The 18,997-nt window shown below is 44.6% G+C and overlaps 1 protein-coding gene across 7 annotated transcripts in view; it reads left to right on the plus strand.

Moving 5' to 3' along the window:
- Nucleotides 1-18,997, plus strand: part of LOC103245991 (E3 ubiquitin-protein ligase HERC2) — a 219,985-nt gene that overhangs the window by 97,686 nt on the left and 103,302 nt on the right. For 6 of the 7 annotated variants that reach the window (XM_008017306.3, XM_008017312.3, XM_008017311.3 and 3 more), the window contains 12 exons: nt 1,505-1,638; nt 2,179-2,352; nt 2,430-2,566; nt 2,684-2,835; nt 3,433-3,624; nt 9,862-10,049; nt 11,111-11,303; nt 13,070-13,252; nt 15,911-16,092; nt 16,918-17,065; nt 17,137-17,333; nt 17,438-17,668. In XM_008017306.3, coding sequence (XP_008015497.3) covers nt 1,505-1,638; nt 2,179-2,352; nt 2,430-2,566; nt 2,684-2,835; nt 3,433-3,624; nt 9,862-10,049; nt 11,111-11,303; nt 13,070-13,252; nt 15,911-16,092; nt 16,918-17,065; nt 17,137-17,333; nt 17,438-17,668 — 2,111 coding nt within the window. The remainder of the gene's footprint in view (nt 1-1,504; nt 1,639-2,178; nt 2,353-2,429; nt 2,567-2,683; nt 2,836-3,432; nt 3,625-9,861; nt 10,050-11,110; nt 11,304-13,069; nt 13,253-15,910; nt 16,093-16,917; nt 17,066-17,136; nt 17,334-17,437; nt 17,669-18,997) is intronic. The other variant, XM_073011972.1, reaches the window with a different exon arrangement.

An 18,997-nucleotide genomic window follows, 5' to 3' on the forward strand; every position in this document is an offset into this window, starting at 1 on the left:
CCATCTCATATCTGTGGGTTCTGAGCCCACACTGTCACTTTTAGAGTTTTTTGTGGGTTTATAGATTTATTGTGCATTGTTTCAAGCTGGTTTTCTCTTTCTTTTTTTGGAAATTAAGTAACTTATAAAGATTAAGTGATTAATATTCCTGTTGCTGTGTCAGGGATCCCCGAGCCCTGTCTCAGGCTTAATGATTCACTGAAAGGACTCAGAAGAGCTGTTATACTCACAGCTGTGGTTTTTTACGGCAAAAAGGATACAGATTAAGATTAGCAAAGGGAAGGGTACTTGGAGGGAAGTAGAGAAAACTAGGCACAAGCTTCTGGTGTTTCTCCCCAGTGGCGTCATTTGGATGTGCTTCGCTCTCCTAGCAACAGTGTGTCACGTCATGTGTGAAGAGTTGTTAACCAGGCCAGCGCACCTGAGCCTTGAGTCTAGAGTTTTTATTGGGGGCCAGTCACAAGCACAGGCAATGCACATGTGACTGACCTCAATTACTTAGACTCTGGTGCCTCAGCGCGAAAACAAGTGGTCCCTCTAGAGTTACATCATTAGCATAATCTACCTGCCTGACTACTGCCACAAGGTCCTGGGTGTCAGGTATACCAAAAAACTTACCAGGCAGGATGTTCCAAGGACTCAGAGCGCAGCTCCTAGAAGAAAGACCAATCCTGAAGGGACAGACCCTCCTTGGGCATTTGCAGGGTTTGAGCAACCCCAGCCTGCTATGTTAACTCTTTACTGCCCAGGTGTATTATCATGTTGCTTATTTTTTATATTATATGCTGAGGAGATTTAGACCAACAATTTTAAAAGAGATAAAATATAGGGAGGAAATTCCACATATCACAATGAATTCAATTGATTTAGTTACACACTAACAGAACCCCTGAACTGGACCAGGGTGGACAAGCCAGGAACTGTGGGCCAAATTCCACCTCTTGTTTGCTTTGTGTTGGCCAGGTACTAAGACCTTTTTTTTTTTTTTTCCAGTTTGAAATTTTTTTTTATAAATTAGAAGTATATTATTTTTGACACATGAAAATTACATGAAGTTAAAATTGTAGCACCATAAATAAAGTTTTATGGGAGCACAGCCACACCTCTTGTTTTATTTGTGGTTACTTTTTGTGCTACAGCAGCAGAGTTGAGTATTTGCAATAGACTGCATGGCCTGAAAGACTCACACATTCACCCGCCGGCGCTTGAGGAAGAGCTCGCTCTGAAAGACTCAAGCGTTCGCTCTCCGGCGCTTGAGGAAGAGCTCACTGGCCGCCGAGCTTCCCCGGCTTCGGGGCTTCTCCCCGTGTCGCACTCTCAGTTTGTCTTTTTGTTCTGCCGTGGTGGTCATTTCACTTTTGTGGTTTGAGCGTTGCAATTTATAATGGTGTTCACATGTTTATTTGAATGAAATATTTGTCCTTCATGCAAATCTAAATATTTCTTAATTTAAAATTATATTTAAGTGTATGATTTTTATAGAAAATGATGTTTTAAAATACAGTTCCTAAGAAGCCAGAATCTACGGATGATGAAGAAAAAATTGGAAATGAAGAGAGTGATTTAGAAGAAGCTTGCATTTTGCCTCATAGTCCAATAAATGTGGACAAGAGACCCATTGCAATTAAATCACCCAAGGTGCAGTATTTTCTGTGATTCTGAGGTTAGCTGAATAGAGTCGTAGCACGTAGCACAGGAATCCCCAAGTCTTGTACCTGAGCGTCTGGAGGGAGGGACGGGTGGTGGTTAGAAATAACGGCCCCAGGGATGCTTCATGAACTGGACTTATGGTGTCCTGGTCAGAGCTGTAGCTGGAGAAGGGTTTCCTTTTATTTTTGGTACTAGATTGTGTCATTAATTATTCACCATTCATTCCTTAACTATATTCTTTGTTCCAGAAACAGTGCTGGGCACTGTGGTTATTAATATGAACCATCAGTTAATTTTGTATGCCAAGCTAGCCTGTTCCAACATATATTAGTATAGAGATTATAAATTCACTTATAAGTATATTTATAGCATAGTTTTAAAACCATGTATTACTTACTAAATTTAACATATTTTAACCAATTTAAACCTGTGAGCATTGTTTATTTATATTTTACTTGAATAACTTTTAGAGCACAGTTTAATATTAAATAGGATAGACTAATGATGAAAATTGTTTTCCTTTGTTAGGACAAATGGCAGCCGCTGTTGAGTACTGTTACAGGTGTTCACAAATACAAGTGGTTGAAGCAGAATGTTCAGGGTCTTTATCCGCAGTCTCCACTCCTCAGTACAATTGCTGAATTTGCCCTTAAAGAAGAGCCAGTGGATGTGGAAAAAATGAGAAAGTGCCTACTAAAACAGGTAAAATTTGAAGAGAAATGCTTCTGTGCATTGGGTAATGTATATAACACTTAACTGTATGCATTGATATTTTGCAGTTGGAGAGAGCAGAGGTTCGCCTGGAAGGGATAGATACAATTTTAAAACTGGCAAGCAAGAATTTCTTACTTCCATCTGTGCAGTACGCGATGTTTTGTGGATGGCAAAGACTTATTCCTGAGGGAATCGATATAGGGTAAAACGTTATCCTGTTTTTTTCATAATTAAGGAAGCTGTGGCAACAAAGTGTTGTTCTGTAGTAGTTAGAAGTCTGGCAGTGTCCCGAGTCAAATTCTTTATCTTTATTTGAAAGGGAACCTCTTACTGATTGTTTAAAGGATGTTGATTTGATCCCCCCTTTTAATCGGATGCTGCTGGAAGTTACCTTTGGCAAGCTGTATGCTTGGGCTGTTCAGAACATTCGAAATGTTTTGATGGATGCCAATGCCAAATTTAAAGAGCTTGGTGAGTCAACAATTGCATCAATGTTATTTTATATTTTGGCTTTAATTATGTGTAGTGGAAACTTGCAAATGCCAATTTTCGCTTTTGAGAAGACTTTAATAACTTTGTACTTTGTACTTGTATTTCAGCTTTCTCAGATTTTTAAACAAAACTTTAAAATTTAGCAGGAGACACAATGTTGAAGTACTCTAGTATAACATTTTGACGTTTTGACATTTTTATGTGTATCACCACATACTCTAAAGTGTCTGTGTCCTATATTAATATTATTTCCTGGATAGTTTGAGCATCTACAGAGAGCTGATTGGTTTTATGGATGAAAAGTGAGACATAACTTTCATATTTGAAATGGAAGGAATGGAATAGGGCACCAGGGTATTCGGAGAGCAACATGCTAAGTCCTGTAGACAGATGGAACGACCTGTGCTTGGAGTGCAGGGGACAGGCTCATTGTGCAGCATGACAGAGCTGCACACTCTGTGGAAATCCACTGAAAAATAGATGTTTAAAGTAATCGCCAATGCTTTCTGCATTACGTTTATTCTTGTATCTTGTATCCATGCACAAGAAATGTAAGTAGGTGCCAATGCTCATTAGGTATCCAGCCGGTTCCCCTGCAAACCATTACCAATGAGAACCCGTCAGGACCGAGCCTGGGGACCATCCCACAAGCCCGCTTCCTCCTGGTGATGCTCAGCATGCTCACCCTGCAGCACGGTGCAAACAACCTCGACCTCCTGCTCAATTCCGGCACGCTGGCCCTCACGCAGACGGCACTGCGCCTGATTGGTAGGTCTGCACCGGCTTGAGAGCCTTTGGGAAAACATCAAGATTTTGGTTTGATTTCCTTTTTTTTTTTTTTTTTTAACTTTTTGTAAATTATGGTAAGACACAAATAGCAGAAAGTGTACCATTTTAACGTCGCAATTCAGCAGTATTAAATACATTCACATTTTTCTAGAGTCATCACCACCGTCTAGTTGTAGAATTTTTTCATCACTATAAATGCACCCCATTTAGCAATCAGCCCTGATTCCCCTGCCCTCCAGTCTCTAGGAGTCACAAATCTGCTTTCTCTGTCTATGGATTCGCATATCCTGGATATTTCATATAAATGGAATCATACCAGTTGTGACCTTTGTGTCTGGGTTATTTCATATCAGTACTTTATTTTTATTGCTGAAAAAGATTTCCTTGTATGAATATATAACATTTTGTTTATTCATTTATCTGTTGATGGACATTTGGATTGGTTTTGCCTTTTGACTTGTGAATAGTGCTGCTAGGAGCATTTATATACAAATACTTGTTTGAACACTTGTTTCTAGTTCTTTTGATTATACACTTAGGACTGGAATTACAGGGTCATATGGTACAACTATGTGTAACTTACTAAGAAACTACCAAACTTTTCCACAGTGTGGTATCATTTTATATTCCCACCACCAGTGGACAGGATTCCAGGGTTCCAGGGTTCCAGTTTCTCTACTTCCCTGCCAACACAAACACTATTTTTTGTGGGATTTCTTTTTTTTTTTTTTTTTTTTGGATTAAGACCATCCTAGTGGGTGTGAAGTGGTATCTCATTGTGATTTTGATTTGCATTTCACTGATAATGAATGATGATTGAGCTTCTTTACATGTTTGCGCTTGTTGGCCATTTGTATATCTTCTTTGGAGAAGTGTCTATTCAAGTCCCTTTCTCCTTATTTTTTATTTTATTTTTTTGAGACAGAGTCTCACTCTGTCGCCCAGGCTGGAGTGCAGTGGCACAATCTTGGCTCACTGCAACCTCCACCTCCCGGGTTCAAGTGATTCTCATGCCTCAGCCTCCCAAGTAGCTGGGATTATAGTCACACACCACCACACCTGGCTAATTTTTATATTTTTAGTAGAGATGGGGTTTTGCCACGTTGGCCAGGCTGGTCTCGAACTCCTGACCTCGGGTGATCTGCCCGCCTCGGCCTCCCAAAGTGCTGGGATTACAGGCCTGAGCTGCTGCACCCAGCCCCTTTGTCCTTTTTAAATAGGGTTGTTTGTCATCTTTTTGTTGTATCAATAAATGCACTATATAAGTGTACCAAACAAATAAAGAAGAATTAACACCAGTCCTCAGACTCTTTAAAAATTTCGTGTATCCTAGACCTTCACAGATCTGTAGACCTTTATCAGATATATAATTTGAGGATATTTTCTTCTGTTCTCTGGATTATATTTCCTTTGATACAGAAGTTTTTTATTTTGATGAAGTTCAGTTTATCTGTTTTTCTTTTATCATCTGTGCTTTTGATATCATATCCAAAAAGCCATTTCCAAATACAAGATTGATGAAGATTATCCTCATGTTTTCTTCTGTAAGTTTTATAGTTTTAGCTCTTATATTTAGATCGTTGGTCCATTTTTAGGTAATTTTTTTTACACCGTGTGAGGTAAGAGTCTAATCTTTTTCTTTTGATTATCTGATTGTTTCAATACCACTTGTTGAGGACTGTTCTTCCCTGAAGTTCTCGGTACACTTGGCAAAAATCAGTTGGCTGTAGGTATTTAGATTTACTTCTGGACTCTCAATTACATTATCACATTCTATATGTCGATAATTATGTGGGTACCACACTGTTTTGAACATCGTAGTTTCGTACTGTTTTAGCATTGAGAAGTGTGTTTTCTTTTTCAAGATTATTTTGGCTTCTTTGGGTCCCTTGCATTTTCATATGAACATCAAGGCTGGCTTTTCCATATCTGCAAAAAAGACCATTGGGATTTTTGCTAGGGATTGAATCTGTAGATTGTTTTGGGGAATAGTGTCATCTTAGCAATGTTAACATCCATTCTCTGAATGTGGAATGTCTTTCCATTTATTTCTTTCCTCTTTAATTTCTTTCAGCAATATTTTATTGTTTTACAGTTATCAGGGTAATAATGGCCTCATAGAATGAACTAGGTAGTGTTCCCATGTATTCTGTTTTTAGAAGAGTTTGAGGATTGATGTCAATTTTGCTTTAAATGTTTGGTAGAGTTGACCAGCTAAACTTTTCTTTGTTGAAAGATTATTTGATTACCGATTCAATCTCTTCACTGGTTATGGGTCTTTTCAGGTTTTCCATTTCTTCTGGAGTCAGTTCAGGTAATTTATGTTTCTAGGAATTCGTTCATTTTATCTAGGCTATTTTATTTGTTGGCATACAGTTGTTCACAGTGTTCTTTTACAATCTTTTTTATTTTTATGTTGGTAGTGCTGTCTCCACTTACATTTCTGATGTTAGTTATTTGCATCTTCTCTCTTTTTTTCTTTCTTTCTTTTTTTTTTTTTGAGATGGAGTCTCGCTCTGTCGCCAGGCTGGAGTGCAGTGGCGCAGTCTCGGCTCACTGCAACCTCCGCCTCCCGGATTCAAGCGATTCTCCTGCCTCAGCCTCCTGAGTAACTGGGACTACAGGTGCGCACTACCACGGCCAGCTAATTTTTTTGTATTTTTAGTGGAGATGGGGTTTTACCATGTTAACCAGGATGGTCTCGATCTCTTGACCTCGTGATCCGCCCTCCTCAGCTTCCCAAAGCACTGTAAGCCACCTCGCCTGGCCTCTTTTTTTCTTAATTTAGCTAAAAGTTTGTCAGTTTTTTTGTTCTTGCCAGAAATTGAACTTTTGGTTTTGTTGATTATTTTTCTATTCTTTATTTCATTTATGGCTGCTCTAATCTCTATTGTTTCCTTCTTTCTGCTTCGTACATTTTTGTTTTTGTTTTGAGACAGGGTCTTACTTTGTCCCTCAGGCTGAAGTACAGTGGCACAGTCATGACTTACTGCAGCCTCAACCTCCTGTGCTCAAGTTATCCACCTGCTTCAGCCTCCCAAAGTGCTGGGATGACAGATGTGAGGCACCACACCTGGCCCAACTTTGGTTTTTGTTGTGTTCTTATTTTTTTAGTTCTTCCAGATGCAGAGTTATTGATTTGAGGTCATCTTTTGTAAATGCAGACTTTTATAGTGTAATTGCCCCACTTAGCCCTGCTTTTGGTGCAGCACAGAAGTTTTGGTATGTTGTGTTTTCATTCATCTCATAGTATTTTCTAATTTCCCTTGTGATGTCTTCTTTGACCCACTGATTGTTTACTGTGTGTTGTTTAATTTTCATATACTTGTGATTTTTCCATTTTTCCTTTTGTTATTAATTTCTCATCATTCCATTTTGGTTGGAGAAGATAACTTGTATGATTTTAGTCTGTTTAAATTTGAGACTTTGTGGCCTGACATATGGTCTGGTCAGTCTAAGAGATTGTTCTGTGGTATACTTGAGAAGAATGTGTATTCTGCTCTTTTTGGTGAAATGTTCTGTATATGTCTGTTAGATCTGATTGGTTTATGGTGGTGGTCTTTGGCTAAAATATGAGATGCTGCAGAGCCAGTTGTCAAAGTCAAAGCGAAAAAGCAAGGTTTTCCCAAGCTCTTTTTATCACATCAGTCTTAGAGTTCACATTAATCCATTCAAAAATATATATCAGGCCAGGCTGTAATCCTAGCACTTGGGGAGGCTGAGGCGGCTGGATTGCTTGAGCTCAGGAGTTTGAGAGCAACTTGGGCAATGTGGCGAAACCCTGTCTCTACAAAAAAATGTGAAAATTAGCTGGGCATAGTGGTGTGTGCTTGTGGTCCCAGCTGCCTGGGAGGCTGAGGTGGGAAGATTGCTTGAGCCAGGGAGGCAGAGGTTGCAGTGAGTGGAGATCAAGCCACTGCACCCCAGCCTGGGTGACAGAGTGAAATCCTGTCTTGGGGGTGTGGGGAATCGCTCTCTCTAGCGATCTGTCTCTCTGTCTGTCTGTCTGTCTCTCTCTCTCTCTCTCTCTATATATATATATTTTTAATTTATATATTTATATGTTATATTATGTCAAATATATATTTTAATATGTGAATTACAGCTAGCTGAAAAGAATAATCTAGTAAGAGTTATATCTGATTTCTTAAGGCCTCATTAGCAACCAAAAGTTGCATTTAAAAATTACAAAAGCGTATCTACATTTTTACATAAGTAAAAATGACAGCACAAATCATTAAGTATGGGGACTCATTCTGTTGATAGTATTCATCTGTTTAAATTTCATCTGGCCCACTGGCTGCAAAAAGCAAAGAAGTTGTATCTTACAAATATCTGTTTATATTTGCAACTTGCCCTGATCAGGGTATCTCTCTTGTCATTTAAGAAATTGTAGGCCAGGCGTGGTGGCTCATGCCTGTAATCCCAGCACTTTGGGAGGCCGAGGCAGGTGGATCACGAGGTCAGGAGATCAAGACCACCCTGGCTAACACGGTGAAACCTCGTCTCTACTAAAAATACAAAAAATTAGCCGGGCGTGGTGGCAGGCACCTGTGGTCCCAGCTACTCGGGAGGCTGAGGCAGGAGAATGGCATGAACGCGGGAGGCAGAGGTTACAGTGAGCCGAGATCGCACCACTGCATTCCAGCCTGGGTGACAGAGCGAGATTCCGTCTCAAAAAAAATAAAAAAAGAAATTATAAGCATATATTTTATACTAACTTAATGTATACATCCACATGTAACAGCCACAAAACATAAAGCTATGTAAAATAAAAATTTCCCCCAATTTTGGTTGCAAATTTCTTCAAGCCACTGGCAGTCTTTACAGAGTTAACAGTATAACTGCGCAGAGGATCCTGGGAGATCCACCTATAATGCAACTCCTGTCCCTTCCTTGGGACCCATTCTTGGGGCCCCCAAAGTAGCAGCTAGGCTAAAGGAAAGGCTGTTTCCCCTGCTAGTTTATGTAAAGTTTTGCTCCAGTCCTGAGAATTGAATATCCTTTTTTACTCTCACGGGAGAGGGAAACACAAACTTTTTACATTTTTTGGTCAACCCAAGCCCACCTTTGGGACTGTTTGGATCTTTTTCCCTCCTACCCAGAGGAGAAAACTAAAACCAAGGGAGTTACCAGGACCGCACTCCTACCCCCTCTCAATTTAGCAAGTGGGAAAAGGGGGATTAAAAATCTAGTGTACTTTCCTAGGGTTAGGTCTCTCATTTTCAAATCCATTGGTAAGGTTTTCTTCTTTCAGGTGACAGCAGATCAGCTTCTGTTTCATGCTGTGGATGACTCTGTGGCCATCCAGGGCACCAGTTGTCTGGGGTCTCCAAGACCACCCCCAGGTTTGATGGTTGGCCAGCAGGACTCAAAAGACTCAGCATGTAGTTGTACTAAGGGCTCAGTTTATTACAGTGAAGGGACACAGAGCAAAATCATGAAGAGGGACATGGGTAAAATCCAGAGGAAAGCAGGTACAAGCTTCCACAGGAGCCACACAGGACGAGCTTAACTGCCCTGGCACCGAGCTATGTCAAGTGCTGTCTGCCGGAAAACTGGGTAGAGATTCCAAGCCCAGGGTTTCCATCAAGGCTGATCACACGGGCACCCCCTGCCTGGCGCGTACCAAGTTCCAGACCAAGGAAAGCAGGTTTCAGCACAGACCACGTTGTCTGTACAGACAGTTGAGGCACAGCAAACCACACCTACCACCTAGGGAATGGGGGAGCCCTCCTGAAATCCAGACTCCAGCCAAGGGCTAGCCTGCAGCAGTCCTGTCTGATGTGGTATCTCTGGCTAGCTGTTAGCTGTCTTCTGCACAGAATCGTGATTAAAGTTTGTTAGTTTCCCACTGTTAGATATTTAAGTAGTTATGTTTGTTTTTCTATTAATAAAAAAATGTGATGAGTATCTTTCTAACTCAGTTATTTTGCTTTTTTCGGGGGAGTAACTCCTAGATGTAGAGAAAGTAGCTTTACTGAGCATTTTAATATCTTTTGTATCTTCTTGGCATATTTATGTTATTTCGTCCTTCCATTTATCTTCGGTTTATCCTATATCAGTAAAATATTCACGGTATTACATTAATTGATAAAACCTATAGTATGGATTTTTCAAAATTATGATCATTAGTACTTTTGAAATGTTTTGTGTGTATTAAAGGGGCATTGTAGCTACTTGTTGGCTCAGCTGCTGTTTTTGACGCTCTGTCAGGCCCCAGTTGTGACAACGTTGAGGAAGATATGAATGCTTCTGCTCAAGGTGCTTCTGCCACAGTTTTGGAAGAAACAAGGAAGGAAACGGCTCCTGTGCAGCTCCCTGTTTCAGGGCCAGAGCTGGCTGCCATGATGAAGATTGGAACGAGGGTCATGAGAGGTGTGGACTGGAAATGGGGCGATCAGGTACTCAGAGATTTGATGTGAACACATTAGCCACACGTCAGTTATCTTCTGCACAGTTCTGTACGATATTGGTGGGTGGAAATTGGAATAACCTGGAATGTGTGCGGTTGTTAGATGACACAGTTACTAATTCCCAAGCAGCTGAAGAGTAGGGAATCATAAGTAGGGAATCATAAGTAGGGCATCTGAGCAGAATCAAGTCCAGAAAGAGAGGCAGCTCTTTTCAGGAAACTCACTGGCATGAGGCTCAGTTTGATGGGTCGCTGGAACCAGAGTGAGAGTGAGCAAGAGAGTAAATCTCATTCTGAAAGTTGGTGTAGTGAAGGCTCTGAGGCAGGAAGCCCAGATGCTGACCCTGTGAGCTGATGGCCATGTGCTGCGAAGTGCCGCGAGCCCAGTAGTTAGGGATACACCTCATGGGCCTGTGGCCGTGTCTCCATTTTCCCTCATAGCAGGTCTCTTCTAAATCTGCCAGTACCCCCGGGTGGAGGTCACTTACCACAGCCCTAGCTAAGTTAGGGCAGTGTTCACCTTCCCATGGTCTGTCTGGCTTTTCTCAGCCACGCTGGTAAGCCTGGGCTTTGTCACAGTCATCTTAGAAATAGCAGTGTCTGGAGACAGCAGCATCCATCCTAGAAACAGTTTTCTCCCGCAGAAGTGAGACAGAGCTTCCACCCTGGGGCCTGGGGGAAACTGAAGAAAAGGGAATGTGGAGGTGCTGGTGCTTGTTTCCGGTTTCTGCTCTTGCAAGGCCCGTGAGGGATTGAGGGGTCAGGACTTGCTGTAAAGCCCTGTGTCTGCATTGACCCAGAGAGGTTCCTAATTGAGATGAGATTTCCCCGACTTCCTTGGTAAAGCAGCATGAGCATGTTATTTTATGTCATTTAATTTAAAATGATGCAAGCACACTTTTTGTAGGAGAGGTGAAATCTGTGTATGGGGACGGTCCCTGACAGACAGGGTGGCATATGGAGACATCTGTGTGGCAGTTCTGGTGGAGCCGTGGAAGGACCAGGGCAGGGCACACACCCTCCTAATTGATCTCTACTTTGGTTTCTCAGGATGGGCCTCCTCCAGGCCTAGGCCGAGTGATTGGTGAGCTGGGAGAGGACGGGTGGATAAGAGTCCAGTGGGACACGGGCAGCACCAACTCCTACAGGATGGGGAAAGAAGGAAAATATGACCTCAAGCTGGCAGAGCTGCCGGCCGCTGCACAGCCCTCAGCAGAGGACTCGGACACAGAGGACGACTCTGGTGAGTGACTCAGGAAGGCGTTTAGTCCAAGGCAGCCCATAAACTGTCCAGGTGCTGGCTGCCACCACTGTCATCTAGGCATTAGAATGGGATATCAGGACGCACCTGCAGCTGGTACTCTGTCCTCGGAGCCTGCTGTTTAAATAAGCTCCTGGGCACCTCTTATGCAGGTGCGTGGAGTGGCTGTGGGATCTGGCGATCTGGCTGGAACTGACTTTCTGCATTTTCCTCTCACGTGTGCATGTGCCCCTCTTTGAGAATGTGGTGGCCAGGCCGGGGCAGCTGCACCACCAGCGAGTCTCATGTGGTTGGTGCTGAGCCTGCGTCTGAGGGAGTGAGCTGAGGCCTGGTGGCATTGCCCTGTGATCTTGGTCCATCGCCTCCTCCTCCAGTGAGAGCCCCTGCCCAAGCACACTCCACCTGCCCTCTGCCTTTACCTTTCCTCTGCGGTCCTTGACTCTGAACTCTTCCTGGAATGTGGAGTTAGTCAGCACTTGATCGCTTCTAGGGAAGCAGAAGTGAGAATTCAGGGGTGGACCAAGAACGCTAGATCCTATCCAAGGAGATCCAGGTTGTGGGAGGAGGTTTCGTGACATTTCTTACCTGTTCCTAAAAGACATGTGAAGCTTCACATGGCTGGGCTTGGTAAGACCAACCAAGAGGCTGGGGCTGCCTCCCAGCACCGCGGTGCCCACCATGGGTGCAGTGTCGTCAGGCTCAGAAATGGCTGTGACAGTGAGCACGAGACCTTAGAAGGTGCGCTCAGTAGAGAGCAGGTGGGGTGGGAGCTGGAAGAGGCTGTGCCACAGCGGACCATCTGGGCTCGGAGCACACAGCTCAGATCCTGATGCCACCACCTTCGGCACGTCACGTCTGGGGCCTGGGTCCCTCAGGTGTGAGCAGAAGTGTTGCCTGCTGCGTAGGCCTGTTAGGAGTGATGTACGTGGCACCTGGAACCCTGTCCCTGAGGGTGGTTGTGGTGCTGGCCGCCAGCGTCCAGCCTATAGCATACCACCTCACACCAGGCACTGCTTCCTCTCAGCCCACCTCGCCTGTGGGAAGCAGGTCTGGCTCCCTGCCTGTGGCCTTTCCCCATAGGGATGTCAGAGCCTGGGCAGGGGTGGCCCCGTGACAGAGGGCGGCCTCATTTGCCACACATCTCCGCCTCCCAAAGCCAGCCAAACTGGATGCACGAGCGTCTGGCCGCCCCACTCCACAGATGCCGGTGCTTTGTCCTCGTCCAGGACACAGCCTGCTCATCAGAAACTAGTGCTTGACATTTGATAAGTTGTCGTTCTAAAGAAGTGGAACCTTGGAATCATTTATTGCTTCTGAGTCATATGCTAATGCTGTTTTGAGAATTATTATTTAAAAGATTCTGGAGGAAGATGGGAACAGAAATATTAGGGTGCACGGTTAGTGCATCCTGAGTTCCATCTTTTCTTGTAAAGATCTGTTTCCCTTTCCAAAGCAGAAAAGATGACAGTTTGGGAGGTCAAGGTGGGAGGACTGTTTGACCCAGGGAGGAGGTCAAAGCTGCAGTGAGCTATGATCGTGCCATTGCACTCCAGCAGAGAGACCCTGTCTCAAAGAAAAAAAAGAACGCAAAAATCTCTGTACTTTTAATTTTGCGTGAACCTAAAACTGCACTAAAATTCAAGTCTTCAAGAAAACAAGAATGTAATATTAAAGCTATTAAATTATGTGCAAGACTATCTTCCAGTTTTACTTAGGAATATAATTTGTTATTTTGATTTTTTTTTTAGAAGCCGAACAAACTGAAAGGAACATTCACCCCACTGCAATGATGTTTACCAGCACTATTAACTTACTGCAGACTCTTTGTCTGTCTGCCGGAGTTCATGCCGAGATCATGCAGAGCGAAGCCACCAAGACTTTGTGCGGACTGCTGCGAATGTTAGTGGAAAGCGGAACGACGGACAAGACATGTATGGAATGAGAGATTGAGGGCCCAGGGAGTCAGCGCTGGGGGCCGCACGCTTGTCGTGTCTGGGTGTCAATGTGGGTGGGTGTGAATGTGTGTGGATTTCTTTCCTGTGGCTGCTGTAATAAAGTACTACAGACTTGGGGGCTTACACAGCAGTAGTTCTCACGGTTCTGGAGGCCGGAAGGCTGAGATCAAGGGTGGTTCCTTCTGGGGCTGTGAGGGAGAAGCTGCTTCAGGGCTCTGCCCCAGCTTGTGGAGTTTGCTGGTCTCTTTAGCGTTCTTTGGCTTGTAGAGGTGTCACCCCGATCTCTGCCGTCATCTTCACATGGCATTCTCCCTGTGTGAGTCGCCTCCAAATCTCCTCTTTTCATAAGGACATCATTCAATCTCATCAAACTAATTACATCTGCAGTGACCCTATTTCCAAACAAGGTCACCTGCCGAGGTACTGTAGGGGTTTGGACTTCAACATATGAAGTTTGCAATTCTGAATTCAACCCACAACACTAGTTTCAAACAACAGATTTGTTCTCTCAGAGTTCTGGAGTCTGGAGGTCCCAAATCCAGGTGCGGGTAGGGCCATGCTCCCTCCACAGGCTCTAAGGGAAGGTCCTTCCTTACCTTGTCCAGCTTCTGGGAGCTCCAGGCTTCCTTGGTGTGGGGACGCATTGTGCCAGTGTCTGCCTGCGTCTTCACATGGCCCCTGCCCCTGTGTTCTGCATGTCCTTTTCTGCCTCTGAAAGGACTCTTTCATTGAGTTTGACTCTCATCCAACATGATGTCACCTAAATTCTTACCTTAATGAGGTCTACAGAGACCTCATTAAATAAGATCATATTCTGAGGTTCTGAGTGTATGTGAAGTTGGGGGACAGGCACAGTTTAATCCATAAAGTGTTTGTGTGTGGAGTGTAAGTATGAGAAATGTGAACTGAGGGAGTGGGGTGAATGTGCATGTGACTGACAGTGAGCCCCTGTGAGTGTGGGTGAGGATGTAGGCATGCTCCAGTGTGTGTGAGGTTGTGTGAGAGCATGCGTGTATTAGTGGTGTGCCAGAGTGTCCGCACATATTGAGAGTGAGTGTCTTAGCGGTTGATGGGCAAGTGGCTGAGCATGTGTGTTGCAAGTGTGGCGGTGTGTTTGTAGCGTGTGGTTGTGTGTGTATATGTATGCATGCATTTATGTGAGTGGTGTGTGTGTGTCCATGAGAGCATGTGAGTGGGCAGGTGAAGTGGGAGTGAGCGCCAGTGCATTGAGCCAGTGTGTGTGTGAGGGTGAGCACGAGGGAGGCATGAGTGTGAGGGGATTACTGGGTGTGTGAATGAGACGAAGTGTAAGTCAGTGAGGCTTGGTGAGTGTGAGGAAGTATGAGTGGGTGGCAGGCACAAGTGTAAGTGTGCGATTGAGGGCGAGCATTTGTGTAAATGTGAATGCCTTGTGTCAGTGTGAGCACGAGGGACGTGTTATTTTGAGTGCGTGTGCATGAATGTGAGCATTTTGCTTGTGTCAGTGAGTGGGAGGTTGTAACAGTGTAGGTGTGTGAAGTGAGCAAGTGTGTGGGTACAGGTGTGAGTGGGTGAGTAATCGGTTGTGACTAGTGTTTTGGAGTGAGTGCGTCTGAGTTTCTGTATGCATTGGGAGGGGTAAGTGTATGTGAGAGTGCATAGGAATGTGTGTCAGCTTGCATCTTAGGTTGTGTGTGCATATGTGTGACTGGGATTGTGTGTGTGTTAGTGATTGCGACAGTGGTGTGAGTGCACCTGAGAGTGTGAGGGTGGGTGTGTGGATGCCCATGGGTGTGTCTGAATAACTTCGTATGGGTGTGAGTGTGAGGATGCATATGAGGGTGTGAGAGTGAGTGTGTGTGTTTGAGCGCATACGAGTGTGCTGAAGGAAGGCAGGTATCCTCATAGGCCTGGATAGCTGAGGGCAGGGTGGGGAGGTGGGAGGCGAGAGCAGGTCCTGTGGGGCTGTGGGTGGGGTCCCTCAGGAGGGCCCAGCTTCCAAGCCTCAGCCTCCGTTCAGGGAGTAGTGGAGTCCTGGAACCAGGCGGAGCAGAGGTGGGCCCACTTGTGCCACAATCCAATGGTGTAAACCTAGTGAAAACCTTTCCTTTTCTTAATGCAGATGTAGTAAAGTTAGATTGGAAACTTACAGTGCAGATTAAATATAAGCAAGATTGTGGAAATATTTAAAACGAAATGAAAAAAATACAATAGATGCACTCTTGCACATTATCTGCTATTTGAATTATAGATCATTTTCCTGTTGCCTAGGAACAATACATAGCTAAAATTCCCTAACTACTTTTACTACACATACTTAGAAGGTTTTAAAAATGCCTGTAGTCCCAGCTATTCGGGAGGGCGAGGCAGGAGGATCACTAGAGCCCAGGAGTTTTAGACCAACCTGGGCAACATAGTGAGAGCCCATCTCTAAAAAAAAAAAAAAAGAAAAATTCAGAAATGTTTCTTGAACTAACTTAAAAGTCGTCTTCCACTTCTCACTTTGAATTTGAATTAATTTACAAACTGCAATATATTTGTAAAGGAGCTTACTGTAGAAAATAAAATAATAAGTTGATAAAAAAATAAGGATTTACATTTAGGGATTTATCTTTAGGGACTTGTTACCAAGCATGTCTGTTTTCCCTCCTGCAGCTTCTCCAAACAGGCTGGTGTGCAGGGAGCAGCACCGGAGCTGGTGCACGCTGGGGTTTGTGCGGAGCATCGCTCTCACGCCGCAAGTGTGCGGCGCCCTCAGCTCCCCGCAGTGGATCACGCTGCTCATGAAGGTCGTGGAAGGGCATGCACCCTTCACTGCCGCCTCGCTGCAGAGGCAGGTAATGTGCTGCCAGGCAAAACCAGTTCCCTGAGAGAGGCATCCATGTACTGAAGTTCCCTGCCCTCAGAGTCAGGGGCCTTTATTCAGTAACGAGTACAGAAAGGATCTAGAAGTGACAGGGTAGATTTTCTGGAGGCAAGGGGCAGAGGTCCTTGATAATTGGTAAGTCACTAACCTTTAGCTTACCTGCTTTTCTCTTCAGTGGTAAATCCTGCAACTACGCACTCATCTGCTTCACAGAATTTGTAGTGTAATTGTCTTAAGAATTAAACTAAAAATAATTCTTTTTTAATTAAACACATGCATCTGTAATGTTGCTTTTTTCTAAAGTCCCTGACAATCCTAATCACTAATCAACTTGAGTGTAATTACCTGGCTGTAAAATAATGAATCTCAAAATTTTCACATGATTGCTTGCATTATGAGAACAGAAAATAAAGAGAGGCCGGGCACAGTGGCTCATGCCTATAATCCCAGCACTTTGGGAGGCCGAGGCAGGTGTATCACGAGGTCAAGAGTTCGAGATCAGCCTGGCCAACATAGTGAAATCCTGTCTCTACTAAAAATACAAAAACAGTGAGCTGGGCTTGGTGGTGGGTGCCTGTAATCTCAGCTACTTGGGAAGCTGAAGCAAGGAGAATTGCTTGAACCTGGGAGGCATGGGTTGTAGTGAGCTGAGATCGTGCCACTGCACTCCAGCCCAGGCGACAAGGCGAGACTCTGTCTCAAAAAAAAAGAAAAGGTAAAGAGAAAATAACAATCTGTAGTTTCTTAATCAGATTTTTTTTTTTAATGCTTGTCGTTTTAAATTGTCTTTTATCAGATCTTAGCTGTGCATTTATTGCAAGCAGTCCTTCCGTCATGGGACAAGACCGAAAGGGCGAGGGACATGAAGTGCCTTGTGGAGAAGCTGTTTGGCTTCTTGGGGAGCTTGCTCACTACCTGCTCTTCCGACGTACCGTTACTCAGAGGTGGGTGGCTGTCTCCCTTCCCCGTGCCCTGGTGAAGAGCGCAGCAGCTCCTCCCCTTGTTTCCTCCGCAGAGTCCACGCCCAGGCGGCGCAGGGCGCGCCCGCAGGCCTCGCTGACCGCCACGCACAGCAGCACACTGGCGGAGGAGGTGGTGGCGCTGCTGCGCTCGCTGCACTCGCTGCCTCAGTGGAACGGGCTCATCAACAAGTACATCAACTCCCAGCTCCGCTGCGTCACCCACAGCTTTGCAGGAAGGCCTTCCGAAGGGGTGGGTTTGTGCGCTCAGAATTAGTTTAGTTGAATGGTAAACCCGTAGGGATTGGGCAGCCCCGTGCGTGTCCCTGGTCCAGCTCGCTGTTTGGTCTGCACCAGGCCCAGCTAGAGGACTACTTCCCCGACTGCGAGAACCCTGAAGTGGGGGGCCTCATGGCGGTCCTGGCTGTGATTGGAGGCATCGATGGTCGCCTGCGCCTGGGCGGCCAAGTTGTGCACGATGAGTTTGGAGAAGGCACCGTGACTCGCATCACCCCGAAGGGCAGAATCACCGTGCAGTTCTCCGACATGCGGACGTGTCGCGTGTGCCCACTGAGTCAGCTGAAACCAGTAGGTGAACTTGTGCTCGGTTACTGTACGATAAGGGGATTCAGCTTTATGCTAGAACCGGGCACCACCACTAGCATTTGAAAGAACTTGATTCTGGTACTTCAGGTTTGCCTTCCAGGAAGCTATGTGAGCTTGCGCTTCTGTGGTAAGCAGGGCCTGTCTCACAGAGCACCTAAAGCAGTGGTTCGTGTGTGTTTCAGCCTCAGAGACACGAGGGCTTTAGCAACCTAGAAGGTACCGTGCATCTATGAGGTAGTTCTAATTATTTTAAAATGTGAATTTATGAAGTTCACTTTTTTTTTTTTTTTTTGAGACGGAGTCTTGCTCTGTAGCCCGGGCTGGACTGCAGTGGCCGGATCTCAGCTCACTGCAAGCTCCGCCTCCCGGGTTTACGCCATTCTCCTGCCTCAGCCTCCCGAGTAGCTGGGACTACAGGCGCCCGCCACCTCGCCCGGCTAGTTTTTTGTATTTTTAGTAGAGACGGGGTTTCACCGTGTTAGCCAGGATGGTCTCGATCTCCTGACCTCGTGATCCGCCCGTCTCGGCCTCCCAAAGTGCTGGGATTACAGGCTTGAGCCACCGCGCCCGGCCGAAGTTCACTTTTTATTGAACAACTCAAGTTTTAAAAAAACTTAAACATGTTTCCTTTTTTAAAAAACAACCTTTCTTCATGTAGAAAATGCATAGTTGTTTTGAGTGACATGACTTAATGTAGCAGCTACTGTCAACTTAACCTGTGAATCAGGGATGCACAGAGAGAAGGAGCCATTTACATTATTTTCATGTAGCCCAAGTGCAATCTTTCTATATCCTTTTCTTTTTCTTTTTTTTTTTTTTGAGATAGAGTCTTGCTGTTGTCACAGGCTGGGGTGCAATGGCACGATCTTGTCGGCTCTCTGCAACCTTTGCCTCCCAGGTTCAGGCAATTCTCCTGCCTCAGCCTCCTGAGTAGCTGGGATTACGGTGTGTGCCACCACGCCTGGCTAATTTTGTATTTTTAGTAGAGACAGGGTGTCACTATGTTGGCCGGTCTGGTCTCAAACTCCTGACCTCAGGTGATCTGCGCGCCTTGGGCTCCCAAAGTGCTGGGATTACAGGTGTGAGCTACTGTGCCTGGCCTAACTATATTTTCTATAAAGTACTCTTTTTTATTTTTATAGGAATATATACATGTTGTAGAAAACTTGAAGTATATAGAAAATACCTGAGAAGATAGTAACCACCACACTGATGTAATTATTGTTGACAGATTTGTAAAGAAAAATTAATGTAGATTATACTTACTATATGTGTAAGTCTATATCTTGCCTTTAATATCATTTTAAAAAA

This window comes from Chlorocebus sabaeus, chromosome 26 (assembly GCF_047675955.1).
Source record: "Chlorocebus sabaeus isolate Y175 chromosome 26, mChlSab1.0.hap1, whole genome shotgun sequence".
Lineage (NCBI taxonomy): Eukaryota > Metazoa > Chordata > Mammalia > Primates > Cercopithecidae > Chlorocebus > Chlorocebus sabaeus.